The 12,500-nt window shown below is 36.3% G+C and overlaps 1 protein-coding gene across 12 annotated transcripts in view; it reads right to left on the bottom strand.

The window, feature by feature from the left end:
- Positions 1 to 12,500, bottom strand: part of EBF3 (EBF transcription factor 3) — a 97,840-nt gene that overhangs the window by 30,778 nt on the left and 54,562 nt on the right. For 8 of the 12 annotated variants that reach the window (XM_053450168.1, XM_053450169.1, XM_053450170.1 and 5 more), the window contains exons 7-8: positions 6,400 to 6,481; positions 2,102 to 2,246 (exon numbers count right to left, since the gene is read on the bottom strand). In XM_053450168.1, coding sequence (XP_053306143.1) covers positions 2,102 to 2,246; positions 6,400 to 6,481 — 227 coding nt within the window. The remainder of the gene's footprint in view (positions 1 to 2,101; positions 2,247 to 6,399; positions 6,482 to 12,500) is intronic. The other 4 variants (XM_053450172.1, XM_053450171.1, XM_053450178.1 and 1 more) reach the window with 1 other exon arrangement.

Genomic DNA, 12,500 nt, shown 5'->3' with positions numbered 1-12,500 from the left:
AAGGTTTAGAGTGTGTTAGTAAGTCGTTTCTGGAAAAAGTGACAACGCTATAAATACATGAAGAAATATCTTGACTTTTCTACGCTGAGAACTCACTCTCCCTCTCGCTCTCTCTTTTTTTTGTGGTTTGTTTTTAACTGCTGAAATAATTCACTGTGCTTTGCGAGAACAGAAATTATTCAATGGCAACCTTCCATCAGAGCAGCAAGAGGGAATTAGTTTACTTGGAAATGGTGTGGGAGAGTGTATATATTTCGCTGGTGAATATTAGATGATTGGATAATGAGGTGTAAGGAGAGAGAGGTTCCATGCAAGCAAATATCCACCCCATGTCTTGCCCCTATTTAAGGGAGTTTTGATAATTTAAAGCATATGAAGAGTCTGCTCAAAATTTAGCGAAACGGGACTTGGTGAAAATGTAACAAGAATGCTCTGGGTTTTTTCTCTGTTACTCCTCACGACAATCTGTTTCATTTGCCATTCATGTAAGGTCAGCCTATGTTCATATGGGCAATTATGTCGCTGTAATTTTATCACAAAATAAATTGTGCCAGAATGAAGGTATAATGCTATAATTTTACAGAAACGTGAAAATAAAATAAAATCTTTGTGATTAATCGTCAATAACGAATTCGCTTATTTGGGAATTTATAAAAAAAAAAAAAAAATATTGGAATCTATGCAAGACTTCAAAAATTAAATTCCCAAGTGTAGAGAGCAAATGTATAGTCCAAAATTAGTAAATTAAATATTTATTTTTTTTCTTAATTTTGTTTTGTATGTTTTCCATATAAAATATTGCAGGTTTTTTTTTACCCACAACAACATGTACAGTACTACATTTAAAAAAATAATCCGTATTCGCTATTTTGTGTATCAAAGCGATTTCTGCTTGACACAATGTTAAAAATTAATATTCTTTATTCTACAAAACAGATCCATTTCTGCTTAGAGTCAGATAGTTTTTCTGCAGCTTGCAAAAATAAATACTTGTGTTTTGCTCAGATCATAATAGCTCATTAGAAGAGGCTGAGCTTGGCCTTCTACCAAAATCTAGCACTACAGGGCTGAGCCTGCTTACTTGAACCTATAATGTTGCCAGTTCTATCCCTCTAGGGAAGGAGACATCTAGGGGAGAGGATTCAACCTTCTTAATTGTGAACCTCATTAGAGCCGGTTGCTAGGCAAAACATACACCTACCTTCAGAGCGTATGAAAGTGATAAACAATACGTCATATGTTATAATGACTTGTGCTCAGGGCAATCTCTAATTATTATATTTTTGTTCTCTTTTACCTTAGTCATTATTGCAGAAAAACAAATTAGTTTATTTTTGTTCAGAGCTGCACATTACAATTTGTGCGCCGATACTCATATCTGAATCATATTACGCTGAATAATCATAGACTTACGCGAAAAGGTTATTTTATACGCAAAAAATAATGTATTATATTTCCATTGTTGACTTGAAGTATACAGCTAGATTTTACCAAATAACCACTAATTTAATTCCATTTTTTGCCCTTTTTTTTAATCCATAGAAAATATTCTAAAATAATGAACTATTTAATTTCATGCAAAAAAAATAAAAAAAAAATGTTGATCTGTAATTTTCATCTCCTTTGCCCTGATGCTTCCATCTGTAGTATTAGGCCGAGTGACAGGAAACTGACCTCATGGTGAATTCTTTAGAGATTTGCTCATGTGTTTATCAACCATTTAAAAATGCACACACAACTTTAGAATGTAACCCCGGCCTCTTTCCCATGAGTAGCAAAAATAATATCAAATTAAAGCTGCGAGAAAAGCTGAAGGCAACAAAAAAATTAGAATTTTTTTTTTCATAAAAAAAAAAAAGGTATAAATGTTTTTTGAAATGAAGTTTTGTTAGAAAAGCATGGCAAACAGGTTGGACTGAAAAGAAAATAATAATGGTAGTTAGCAAAGTGCATTTGCAAAGCTAGATGTGCTGAGTGCTAGAAGTGGACAAGTCCTCCTAGGTATCCTTGATCAGCGAAAGAGCAGAGGTGTCAAAAAATAAAGTATGATGTAAAAGAAAGCATTGCAAATAAAAAAAAAGACATGTAAATGTGTGCCTACCATTTTCCAGATAAGAAGGGGCCGTACCTTCTGAGGGGTCAAGGCGACGAGCACGTCTTCCGTGTTTGGAATTGTTGTGTACAAACATGTTGTCTGAGACAGCCAGAACATGTCCGTCAACATTGACTGTTGTTGATACAACAACCTGAAAGGGAAGCAAATCATACGATTAGCAACTGATACTGACTGTTGCAGGCAATTTTTGTGATATGTCCATAAATTTAGATTTTTTTTTGTATTTTATCTAAACAGAAAAACCAATGTAGATCATAATTTTCAATTAGCAGTATTATGTATTGTTTCCCAGTGACGGAGGACTGTCCTCGCAAAATGTTATTTAAAAAAAAAAAAAAAGAATTTGTAGAGACAAGGGTGCACACAAAAATATATATTTTTCTAAAAGTCAAAACATTGTATCAATCAAAACTGGAAAGCATGCTGTTAACCTTACACATCTGTCAATTCTGTTACATTTACCAACTAATCATGATGCTTTTACATATGAAAAGCTTGAATAGAAAATGAATAGTGAAAGTGTTTTCAGGGCATGAAAAGTATCCATTCTCAAGTTCATTTGGATGGTGATTGACCCTGGTATGTCAATGGAATTTCCTCCTTTATATCTGAGTGAAAGACTTCTATTCTTGTGTCCAGGTTCAGAGGAGGGCCGTAGAAGAAATGATGGATAGGGACTCTTCAAACCCCAGCTGCTTCAGTAGCAAAAAAACGTAGACAGGGGCACGCTTACTAATCTACAACCTTGTTAACTAATAACACCTTCATTCGGAGCTCATGAAGTCTATTTTGGAAGTGGTACTTTGCTGGGAACCAAAATTAGACAGGAAATTATAGATGTTTTAGGGAAATTTCATCTTCAGGCAACTCTATGTTGACATATAACCAGAATGGTCTTTGGAGGTTGGACAAGCAAAATTCTGTTTAATTCAAGCATTCTGGCATGTTTAGCACAGTTATGGTTTCATATTCTCCAAATTAAACGGTCATAACAAAGTAAAGATGACATTCAAGGTTTAAATGAATATATTAAGTGGCATATTGGGTGTGCAAGGCACTACAATAACATATTAAGTGTATAGGTGATTATATATTAAGTCACATTAACTGTTCTCCTTGATATGCGTCCCTCCATATAATAAAGCTAGAGGACATGGATTTGGGTAAGCTTGTGGGCCATATAAAAAGTGACCACTTCAATAGTGGTCTTATCACCATAACGACCATTGATGGTTGTAACAACTGGCCAACTGGACCATTCCATCGGTTGCTATGGTGATGAAGCCACTTCAAACCAGAACTCCTAATGTTGTGTTGTATTATATGTAAACTGATGTTATACTAAAAAACTAAATGTAGCCTCAAACATGGACATCTTCATCTGGAATAAGGTTTCACGTAGCTTTCATTTTAATAGAAAGCTCCATAGAATACATCATTAACCCTCTGAGTGCCTGCAGCTGTAGAGGGGGTTTCACACCCATCTGGCACTCCTGAGTCAAGTCTAGGTTATACAAGCTGGAAACTGCCGTATGCACCAGTTAGGCAGCCATATGTCCTGCTCTCTCTGTCAGTTAGGAAATTATATGTAGGGGAAAGAAGCATAGGGTAAAGTAATTCTAGTGTTCACAATAAATACAGAGGCTCGGATGTCAACAAATTACTCCCCAGATTTAGCTGTTAATTAATGACTTAAAGGGGGTTTGCAGAACCTTGTAAGAAAATAAATTGCCGGCTGTGCTCTAGGTCAGTGTTTCTTAAACTTGTCCTCAATTACCTATAACAGGAAAGGTGATGAACCTAGATTTTTATAGTGTGTTGCATGTTGCATTTTTTATCTTTACATTCCCTGTTTTTCCCCTTGTGATGTTTTTATGTTGTGAACTTTAACAGCATTGAATATTCAAAGGACACTGGGGAGTCTTCCCTTAACATGCCGTCATAGATAGTAAGCTTTAAAGAGAAGGGCACTCTTCTCTTTTTGGACCAGTTTGTCTTAATGTGTGTTAACCTTATTGTCAGTTTAGTATATTGTCAATCCTATTAGTTTATCCTCACTCCACCTATTGTCATAATGGTATGGAATCTGGAATTACGATGCAATATAATGTACCACCTTCCCCCAACCTTGATGCATTTTAATACCTAAAATAATACTTCAGTGTCATTAAAGACTAGGGAAGTGAATTCTTGGAAGTGTCATGAATTTACCCTCCCATCGACTGAAGAGTTTACACCTTGCCAAAACAAAGTAGCTTTATGGTTCTCATTCCCCTTCAGCCTTCTCTTATTCAGGATAACATGGGGCAGGGTTAAAAGATATAGGTTGAACATATGGTCTCTTTTAAGAGCCAGAGGTCAAGCTTCCAGAGAATTTTTTTTAGGACATTCTTTACAAGGCTTAATCGTGGTTTATATATTAAATATGCAAAATACTTCCGTATCTCTAAATCTGTGAAGATCTCAGCTGAGCTAAGCTTTTTTTGTAAAACAATTTCTCTGAGATCATGATAGCAAAGTAACCAATTACGAATAAACCGAGAACTATATGTGCGTGCGTATAATTATATGTAGCACAACATGTTACATGAGACATCTTCTGCTACACTGTATGAAACATACTGAAAAAGAGAGGCAGAAAACATGACTGTCTTTGCTGTGTCAATTTATATATAGGTCAGTCACCAAGGGAAAATAACACAGTTCAGCTTAAAAAAAAACAGAGAAAGGAAAAAAAAGCCACATTCTGCTTGTATGTTAACCCATTCCAAACCAAGAGAAACTAGTTTTTTTTATTATCTGCATTATGTAAAGTTCTGGAATGGGCTCTAGAGTTAGGATCAGAAGCTGAAAAGAGCTAAAGTCATTATTTTGCTAACTAGTGGTTCCTCTGTTGACCACAGAATCACTTGTGACTGATGCTCCTCTCAGCCATCAGCAAGACAAAGAGGACATTTCCAGTCATCCCAGGCTTGACCTTCTGCTCTCCTCACATGGATCAATATTACCAATGGCACTTGAAGCTGAGATCTATGTGAAATGGGAGCTTGACTAGAGTGTTTTTTTTTTTGAAGATTCTATTTATTTATTTTAACCACTTACCTAGAAACATAGTTTGGATTTTAAAGATTTAGAGCATTAAAGAAAGATTCTCTATTACGTTTGTCGGCACATAAGGGACGCGATTTTGTAAGATTTTTAATGTCAAAGCTTCTAGACCCCCATTAAGAAAGGGTTTTCTTGGAAGGATCTTTTTCTTGGACAAGGTTTTAACTTTTTTGATTCATTTAAAATTAAATTAAGTCTTTGAGCAAAATAGTACATGAAAAGATTCCTTTACATAGAGATTTGTAAAAGTTTAGAAATAATATAATGTTAAAAACAATAACATTAAATAACTGAGAAATATATAGAAGGTATACTTACGTTATATTTTCAGGTTATACCAGTGAGTGTTTTTACAGGAAAACTGTACCAATTACTTGTATTTTATGCATATTTGTCTTTGTTTACCTTTTCATAACTAATAAAATAAATATCTTTCCTATGTTCTTCTTAATGTGCTGTTTGATCCAAGGTCGTAAAATGTTGACACCTACAGGACAACCCCAGCTGCCATGTTTGAATATTTTAAGAACAAATAAACTCTTATATTTGGACAAAAACAAGAAAAAAGTTCTGTTTGACTATGGGGAAGTTAACTCCGTCAGCATTGAAAATGTAAAGAAAATATGCTGGCAGGTATGGAACTCAAAGATACATTGTTCACCTCTCAAAACTACCACAATCCTTTCATTCTTGCTCCTTTGACTCATATTAAACCTGTTTGTTTGGACTGATATAGACTTTGCTAAAAAAAATCTTTCATAGCAATGTTTGTGAATTTAAATGAAAATGTTGAAACATATAAGGTAGGTAAAAGCCGCTAAGCCTACCAAGTCTGTCTCTTTTGGTACCTCTCTAAAACCACAAACCCAACTTGGTCCTTGACAACGTTTAAGGTCTTATGTTCAGGATACCAAATGCTTATTCCATACATGTTTGGTTTCCCTAACTGTGTCTCTTCTACTAAGGACTAATATACAGCTGCCTGAAAACATTATATTATACAAGAACCAGAACTGTTTTAAATATGAAAACAAATTAAAATTCATGTTTCAAAGTGGCATTTTTAATTAAAAATGGTGGAAGTTCTCCTTTGGCCACCAAGCCTATGCACATTGAGATTCATCTTTTCTGGCCATTTTTGTCCTGGAAAAAGGGGTCGTTTTTGTTCAGAGTACCTGAAATCTTCGCATATCTCTTGGATTTCCTGCATTCTTCAGGCAGTTCTGATTACACTTGAGGAAAAACTTTAGGAAGAATCTAGGTAAGGAAGAAAACAAAAAAAAGAAGCGCCTTTAATAAATAGCAAATATTTGTCTGAACACAATATGGAGATGTAGGAAAAATGGTAGTTATAATATATTCAGATGAACAATGAAGAACACAAAGCCCTATCAACCTGATTATTTTAATATTTTTATTAATCACTGCATACCCTGTTAAAAAATAGTATAGGTTCTGTTCATCTACCGTCCATTTAAGGTAGTATAATTAAATAATACGAGTCTTCCACTCCGCAGTGAACTTTTTTATAAATTTCACGGGACTGAAAAGTATGTAATTTAGTCCTATCGTGACCATAATTGCAAGACGATTCTTAAGCTGGTCATATACAGCATTTTTTAAACATATGCATGTTAGACATAAAAAGAAAACAGAAAAAAGCAATTACCCTTCCAATTTAAGAAGATTAGCTTGCTGTTGCATGTATTGTTCGGAAATGAAGCATACACCTTTTATCTCTTTCTCACCTCCATATGCCTACAATTGCTCTGAACGCCCATATGCCACGAGCATACAGTAAGTCACTTGATATTCTATCCAGCCATTCCTCCTAACTACTGCATTGCAATTAAACTCAACACGTTCTGTTGCGAGGTAAATTAAGCACACCTGCGGCCAGGCTTCATTTGAACTGCCTCAGAAAAAGACCTAACAAGGTGAGAGCATGCCGCAAAGTTATAGTCCTGTCAAGCAATTAGGTTTTCACTACTGGGACATCCGCACAGTGCAATTATGCCACACATTACAACCCAGCTAATCTTCTGAACAAATGTCATGTCTCACAGACGCTAGTAAAAAGTGGTTCATCTGCAGACGTGTCTGCACTTAAGCCTTGCCTTATACAACAAGCCATTGTAGCTTGTTGATGAAATCATTTTATAAGGGTCTTTATAATATTTTTTGGGGTGCTTTCGAGGTGACCTGTCACTGTATTGGGCTATGGCCAGCTTGTACGCCTTTTTTTTTATAAATAGACTTTTTTTTATAAATAGACTTTTTTTTTTAATCTACAAACCCGCATCCCTCTCAACTTCTACCCCTGGAACCAGAGAGTAAAATCAGGAGCGAGGAATTGCGGGACAGAGGTAGAGTTCAGAGGCACAGCGAGACAGAGTGCCAAAATCGGGACTGTCCCACTTGTCAGTTTTCAATTATTGCTTCTTCCATTTGTGATTTTTAAAGGAACAGCTACATTCTATAGTATATCGTACCGGTTACAGGGAGTGTTTGTAAATATATGCTTAGATATATTTTTAAAAAAAATACATTCAAACAATGTATGTAATGGAGCCAGAGTTAAAAACTCCAATTATGGTATGGCTATAAAGAATATGTTTTCAGTGTGAATACAATAGATTTTTTTTATTAAAGTGACCCCCATCCATATTTTAATCCTAGACATATTTCAAGCAACTAACATTGGAGGTTTGCATTGGGCTTATCTAAAGCCTTTACTATCATGTTTTATATGACTTGTTTAAAACACAGATTTATTCGGTTTAATAATACTACAAAAAGATGTTAAATCGCTAGTTGACAAGCATCGTCCATAACACCCCGATCCGAGTTGCTGCCCTCCTATGCACTCCTGCCCCAATGGCAGTGAGAGGGTTGATTGTAGGATCAGCTTATTCAATGAGCAGTAATTCTGTTGTTAGAGCATGAGACAGGAGTCGAAGATTCACTTGTTTCAAGTCAAATGGTAATTCCCATCCTTTGCTCTATTACCCTTTAATTGGCTTTTTCTTCGAAAATATCTGACAAGCGCTTTTACATATCTCTTTCCCAGACCTTGATACACAAAGGACTTAATGCTCTTGTTATGAAGGGAAAAATCTTTCCTGTGTCAGAAAATCTTTGGCTTTAACACCAATAAACTCTTTATTACTTATAAACATTTGCTGCTCAATTGCGAGAAGGCGATACAATTTCTAACCTGTCATTAGTGCATTATGCGTAATTGTGTACGCTGTGTTTTCCACTTGCATCTGTTGGCCCATTATCAAAATGACCATTATGTCCACTAATTCCCTGACCCTGTCTATATTTCCCTAAAGAGTCTTAATCGTTCACAGTTTGACTAAATCAAGCTTGAAATATGTGTTTTATTTACTTGCCTCTCTCTCTGCTTCGGTAGAAGACTAAAGCTAAGAAGACATTTCAGAGAATTACCAATTACGCATTTAACACTTCACATGCTAGATGGGTTTGTAGAGACTTTGCTTTCCTGCACTCCAATTCCAAAGTGACATTGGACCACCCAAAAAATAAGGCCAAAAAAAGATTGCAGGCACTGAAAACACACACTTTTGGTATCTCATGTACAAAATATAGTCTCTACGATCATGAAGAATGGGATAGATTAATGAAGGATCTGATTTAATATATATATTTTTTCTTCGTTTTCTTGGTATTCTTTTATAGAAATAAGCGATTGTTGGCCAAGGGATGGGGGCTTGTATTGCACGTTGGCGCTCATGGCTTCGCACAATTCAGCTTCCTTAAGGAGGAGAATGGGCAACTTCCGATAAACTCCTTTTTAACCTAGAAGTCGTTTTTTTGGCAGTGTTCAAAGTCAGAAAACTGTGAACGATAAATAAAAAGACTTAGACCTTCTCTACCGTTAATTCGTCAGTGTTGAAAATGCGTTCCCCCTCTAAGCGTCTTTTCCATGCTGTCACGCGAGTAATCGCTGCCAAACTCAGTGAAAGACAGATTATTTAAACTAATAATTAATAAATAAGCAGCTGTCACTACAAACATGATCTGAGTGACAGAGCGGAGCGTGCTCCTTCATTGATGCATATTAATAGTAGGGGGGAAGAGGTAAGACTCGTGGTAAGTGGAGGGCAGGTGAACCTGTCTTATTTAAGATAGTTCTACAGGTAAAAAATGTCGGAAATTCAAGACATTTCACTAAACAAAAGAGGGATACACACCGAGTTTGGACAAGCATGGACAACGAGTAATTCTTATTCAATTTCTATGTATTTAAGGTATGACTTGGTTCATTTATATTTACTTTTATGAAGCTGATTAACCGCAGCTTCTCTATCTGATGAAAATCATTTTAATTGTAGTGTGAGACTCCTGTGTAATATCCATTAGATTATGAGCTGTTTAAATTCTACATGGGTATTGTGTAAATTGGCCCTTTGTGAGCTGAGAAGCAATTAGGACCAAACAGCTCTCCTTTTTAATGGCTACAGAACTTTGTGGTGTTGTTTAGGACAATCAGAAACAAAGGAGGTTGTTTAATTGTAATTTAATGGAATATCAAGGAGTCCGTGGCATTAGACGCTGGCAACAGAGAGCAGGAGAGAAAAATTAACTGCAATTATGTTTGATTAAAGCTATCCTTCTCAATAATCAGCCATCCTGACAGGCCATGGGGCTCTGGTGGGATCCGGGATGGCAAAAGGTGTTGAGCAATATTAGGGCCAATAAACGAGATATTAGCATAGCTAATTACAGCACTGCAAAACCTGTAAAAGGGGCCTCTGTGTATTGTAATGTGTGAAATAATTGGCAAAGGCCGTTATCAATTACATAAGGAATGAATTTGGTTTGTCAGGGAAAAGCTGATGTGATGCATTTTATGTGACACGGCTCTTCTCACCCCCTCCGTCTTTTTTTATATAACAAAAGGTCTTATCAGCTGTTTATCGAGAGCAGCAACTCTAACGGTGACCAAGTCGCTGACAGAGTTATCTAGATAGCAAGTGTTGGGGTAATTAATACCACTCGTCTGCGGCGCCTTTTCTAATGCTATTTCTCATCTAAGCCGCTAATCACAAAAAATAATGACTCTTTAGAAAGGCAGTTTGGAATGGTCCCGGGGTTTTAGCCATGTTGGACATGAAGTGCTTCCCACAACTGTGTCTATTTGCAAGCAATTGACTCAACTGAGGTGAATGTACGGGATTGAGGGTAAACTGCATGGCCCTTTAATACCCAGGCAAAACTTAAATGAATAGAGCGTTCCCACACTGGCTAATCCAAAACACACCAGCCAGGCCTACCAAGAAAGCCCCAAGAAAGAGCACTGAAAGGAATGTAACAGACCAAATGGGATTTTATTATTAAAAGATAGCCCTGATACCCTTTATGAAAGTCCACGTTTGAAATATACACAAAACCTTCTTGCCAATGGCCGTCTTGCCAGTGACTCTGGATTCTACTTCAAGTTTCAAGTAGAGAAGGACTTCGCTAGTGAAAAGCACTAATGTCCTTATCAATGCCTTTCTTTCTACGTTTCATACCAACTGCCATTAGAATGCGTGAGTCTCAAGCTTAGAAAACCAGATGTGTGAAAGCCTGCGACTGCTTCTCAGTTACAAAAACACAACTAATTGTCAGGAATCTGGAAGCGTGGTCCTCTTTTTAACGGCGTTATGCTTTTTTTATCCCAAGGCATAGGCACAACTCCTAATACCGTTAGTACTTTTATTCGCTCAGAATATTTATAATTATACTATCATGTAGAATTACGTCTTGCAAAGGAAAAAGGGTCTTAAATTAAGACATTTAACAAAGGACGTGTGGTTCCTTTTAATTCAGCGTTTCATTACACAATGTATCCCACACTGTTCAGGAAACTAAGGGGTTAATACATTAGACCATTATATGTGTGTAGTAAAAAAAAAAGAAGAAGAGCTCCCACTGTCAGGAGTGGAAAGGTGAAAAAAGTAGAATGTAGAAATAACTTTAGTGAGTGGAAAAGCTGCAGTTTTATTGACTGAGTGGTATTAAAATATTAATGTACAAGCTTATCAATTCGGTTCAAAGAATATAGCAGAAACCAGGAGGGAATAGAGAGGTCTAACAGCCCCTTAAAAGGATGGGAGAAGGTAGCAGGAGAAGCAACGGAATCATTTTGTAAGAAAAAGATGGAATGTGAGCTCAAAAATAAGATGTGTGGTCTCGCCGCCTATTGTTTCCAGACTCCTAGACTTCTAGGAACGTGAAGCATACCAATCATCTACATGATCTTCTACTCAACATGAAGTGTACCGATCCATTACAACACTACAAATAATACCTAAATTAATCTAAAACTGATAATTTATTTACAGTCAGGTGTCTATTTATGTATCCCTTACATATTAAGCCTAAAGCTACAAAGAACAAGAAAAAAAAATTAACTCCGGAAGCTCATTAGCTGTGTCTACATTAAATGGGACTAATGGAATTCTCTATAAATCTATTCAGGGATTTCTAAATAAAATCTATTAGTGGAGCTCATAAGCTGTGTGCGTCATACACACATAACATCAGGTACAGATAAACAATGCAACACGGCATATGATTTCATATACAAAGAATTTATTGAATGCGAGAGCCTTTAAGATGTTTTTTTTTTTCCGTGATTGATAAGAGAGTGGGCACTCTAGTGCTTCCAAGCAGTCTCTCCTAATTACTGGTAAGTCACTGAAAGCAGCGGCCACAGCTGTGTTCTGTGTGTGAGCCAGGCCATCAGTCGCTCTAAGTATTGATTACTGAGCCATTCTAGCCGATCAGGTTCTAGAGCTTTAGAGACAATGCGCTTTCCGCAGAAAATCTGTAATGAGCCGTTCCTATACAAGACTACATTCTGCTGACACCAGATCTCTGTACTAAGATAGTACACAGGTCAATACATATTGGATTTCCAAAATGCTAAGGTCTTAATGTCGGGCCCCTTTTCTTTTTTTTTTCTTTTCCATTTCTACCATTAGCTATTATTGGGCTCACATACTATAATGCCATAAACGGGGAGGAAAAAACCTGCTCCATTAGTCTGATTTATACTTCAAATATGGCATGACAAATTGCTTTAACACCAGACTTATTAAATTCTTGTACATTCCCAGTTATGAGTCCCATATTCTTATAACATATGCATGACGTCATAATGGAAAGTGCAAAGTGTAACGGTATTGAATTTTACAGCTGTAACCAGATGTCGTTTGTAAGTGCTTTGTCTTACCTAAAGTGCACAAAAAAAGAATTCTAT

This window comes from Spea bombifrons, chromosome 11 (genome assembly GCF_027358695.1).
Source record: "Spea bombifrons isolate aSpeBom1 chromosome 11, aSpeBom1.2.pri, whole genome shotgun sequence".
Classification (NCBI taxonomy): domain Eukaryota; kingdom Metazoa; phylum Chordata; class Amphibia; order Anura; family Pelobatidae; genus Spea; species Spea bombifrons.
Note: the sequence above shows the minus strand (reverse complement) of the source record. Positions and strands in the feature narration are given on the sequence as shown.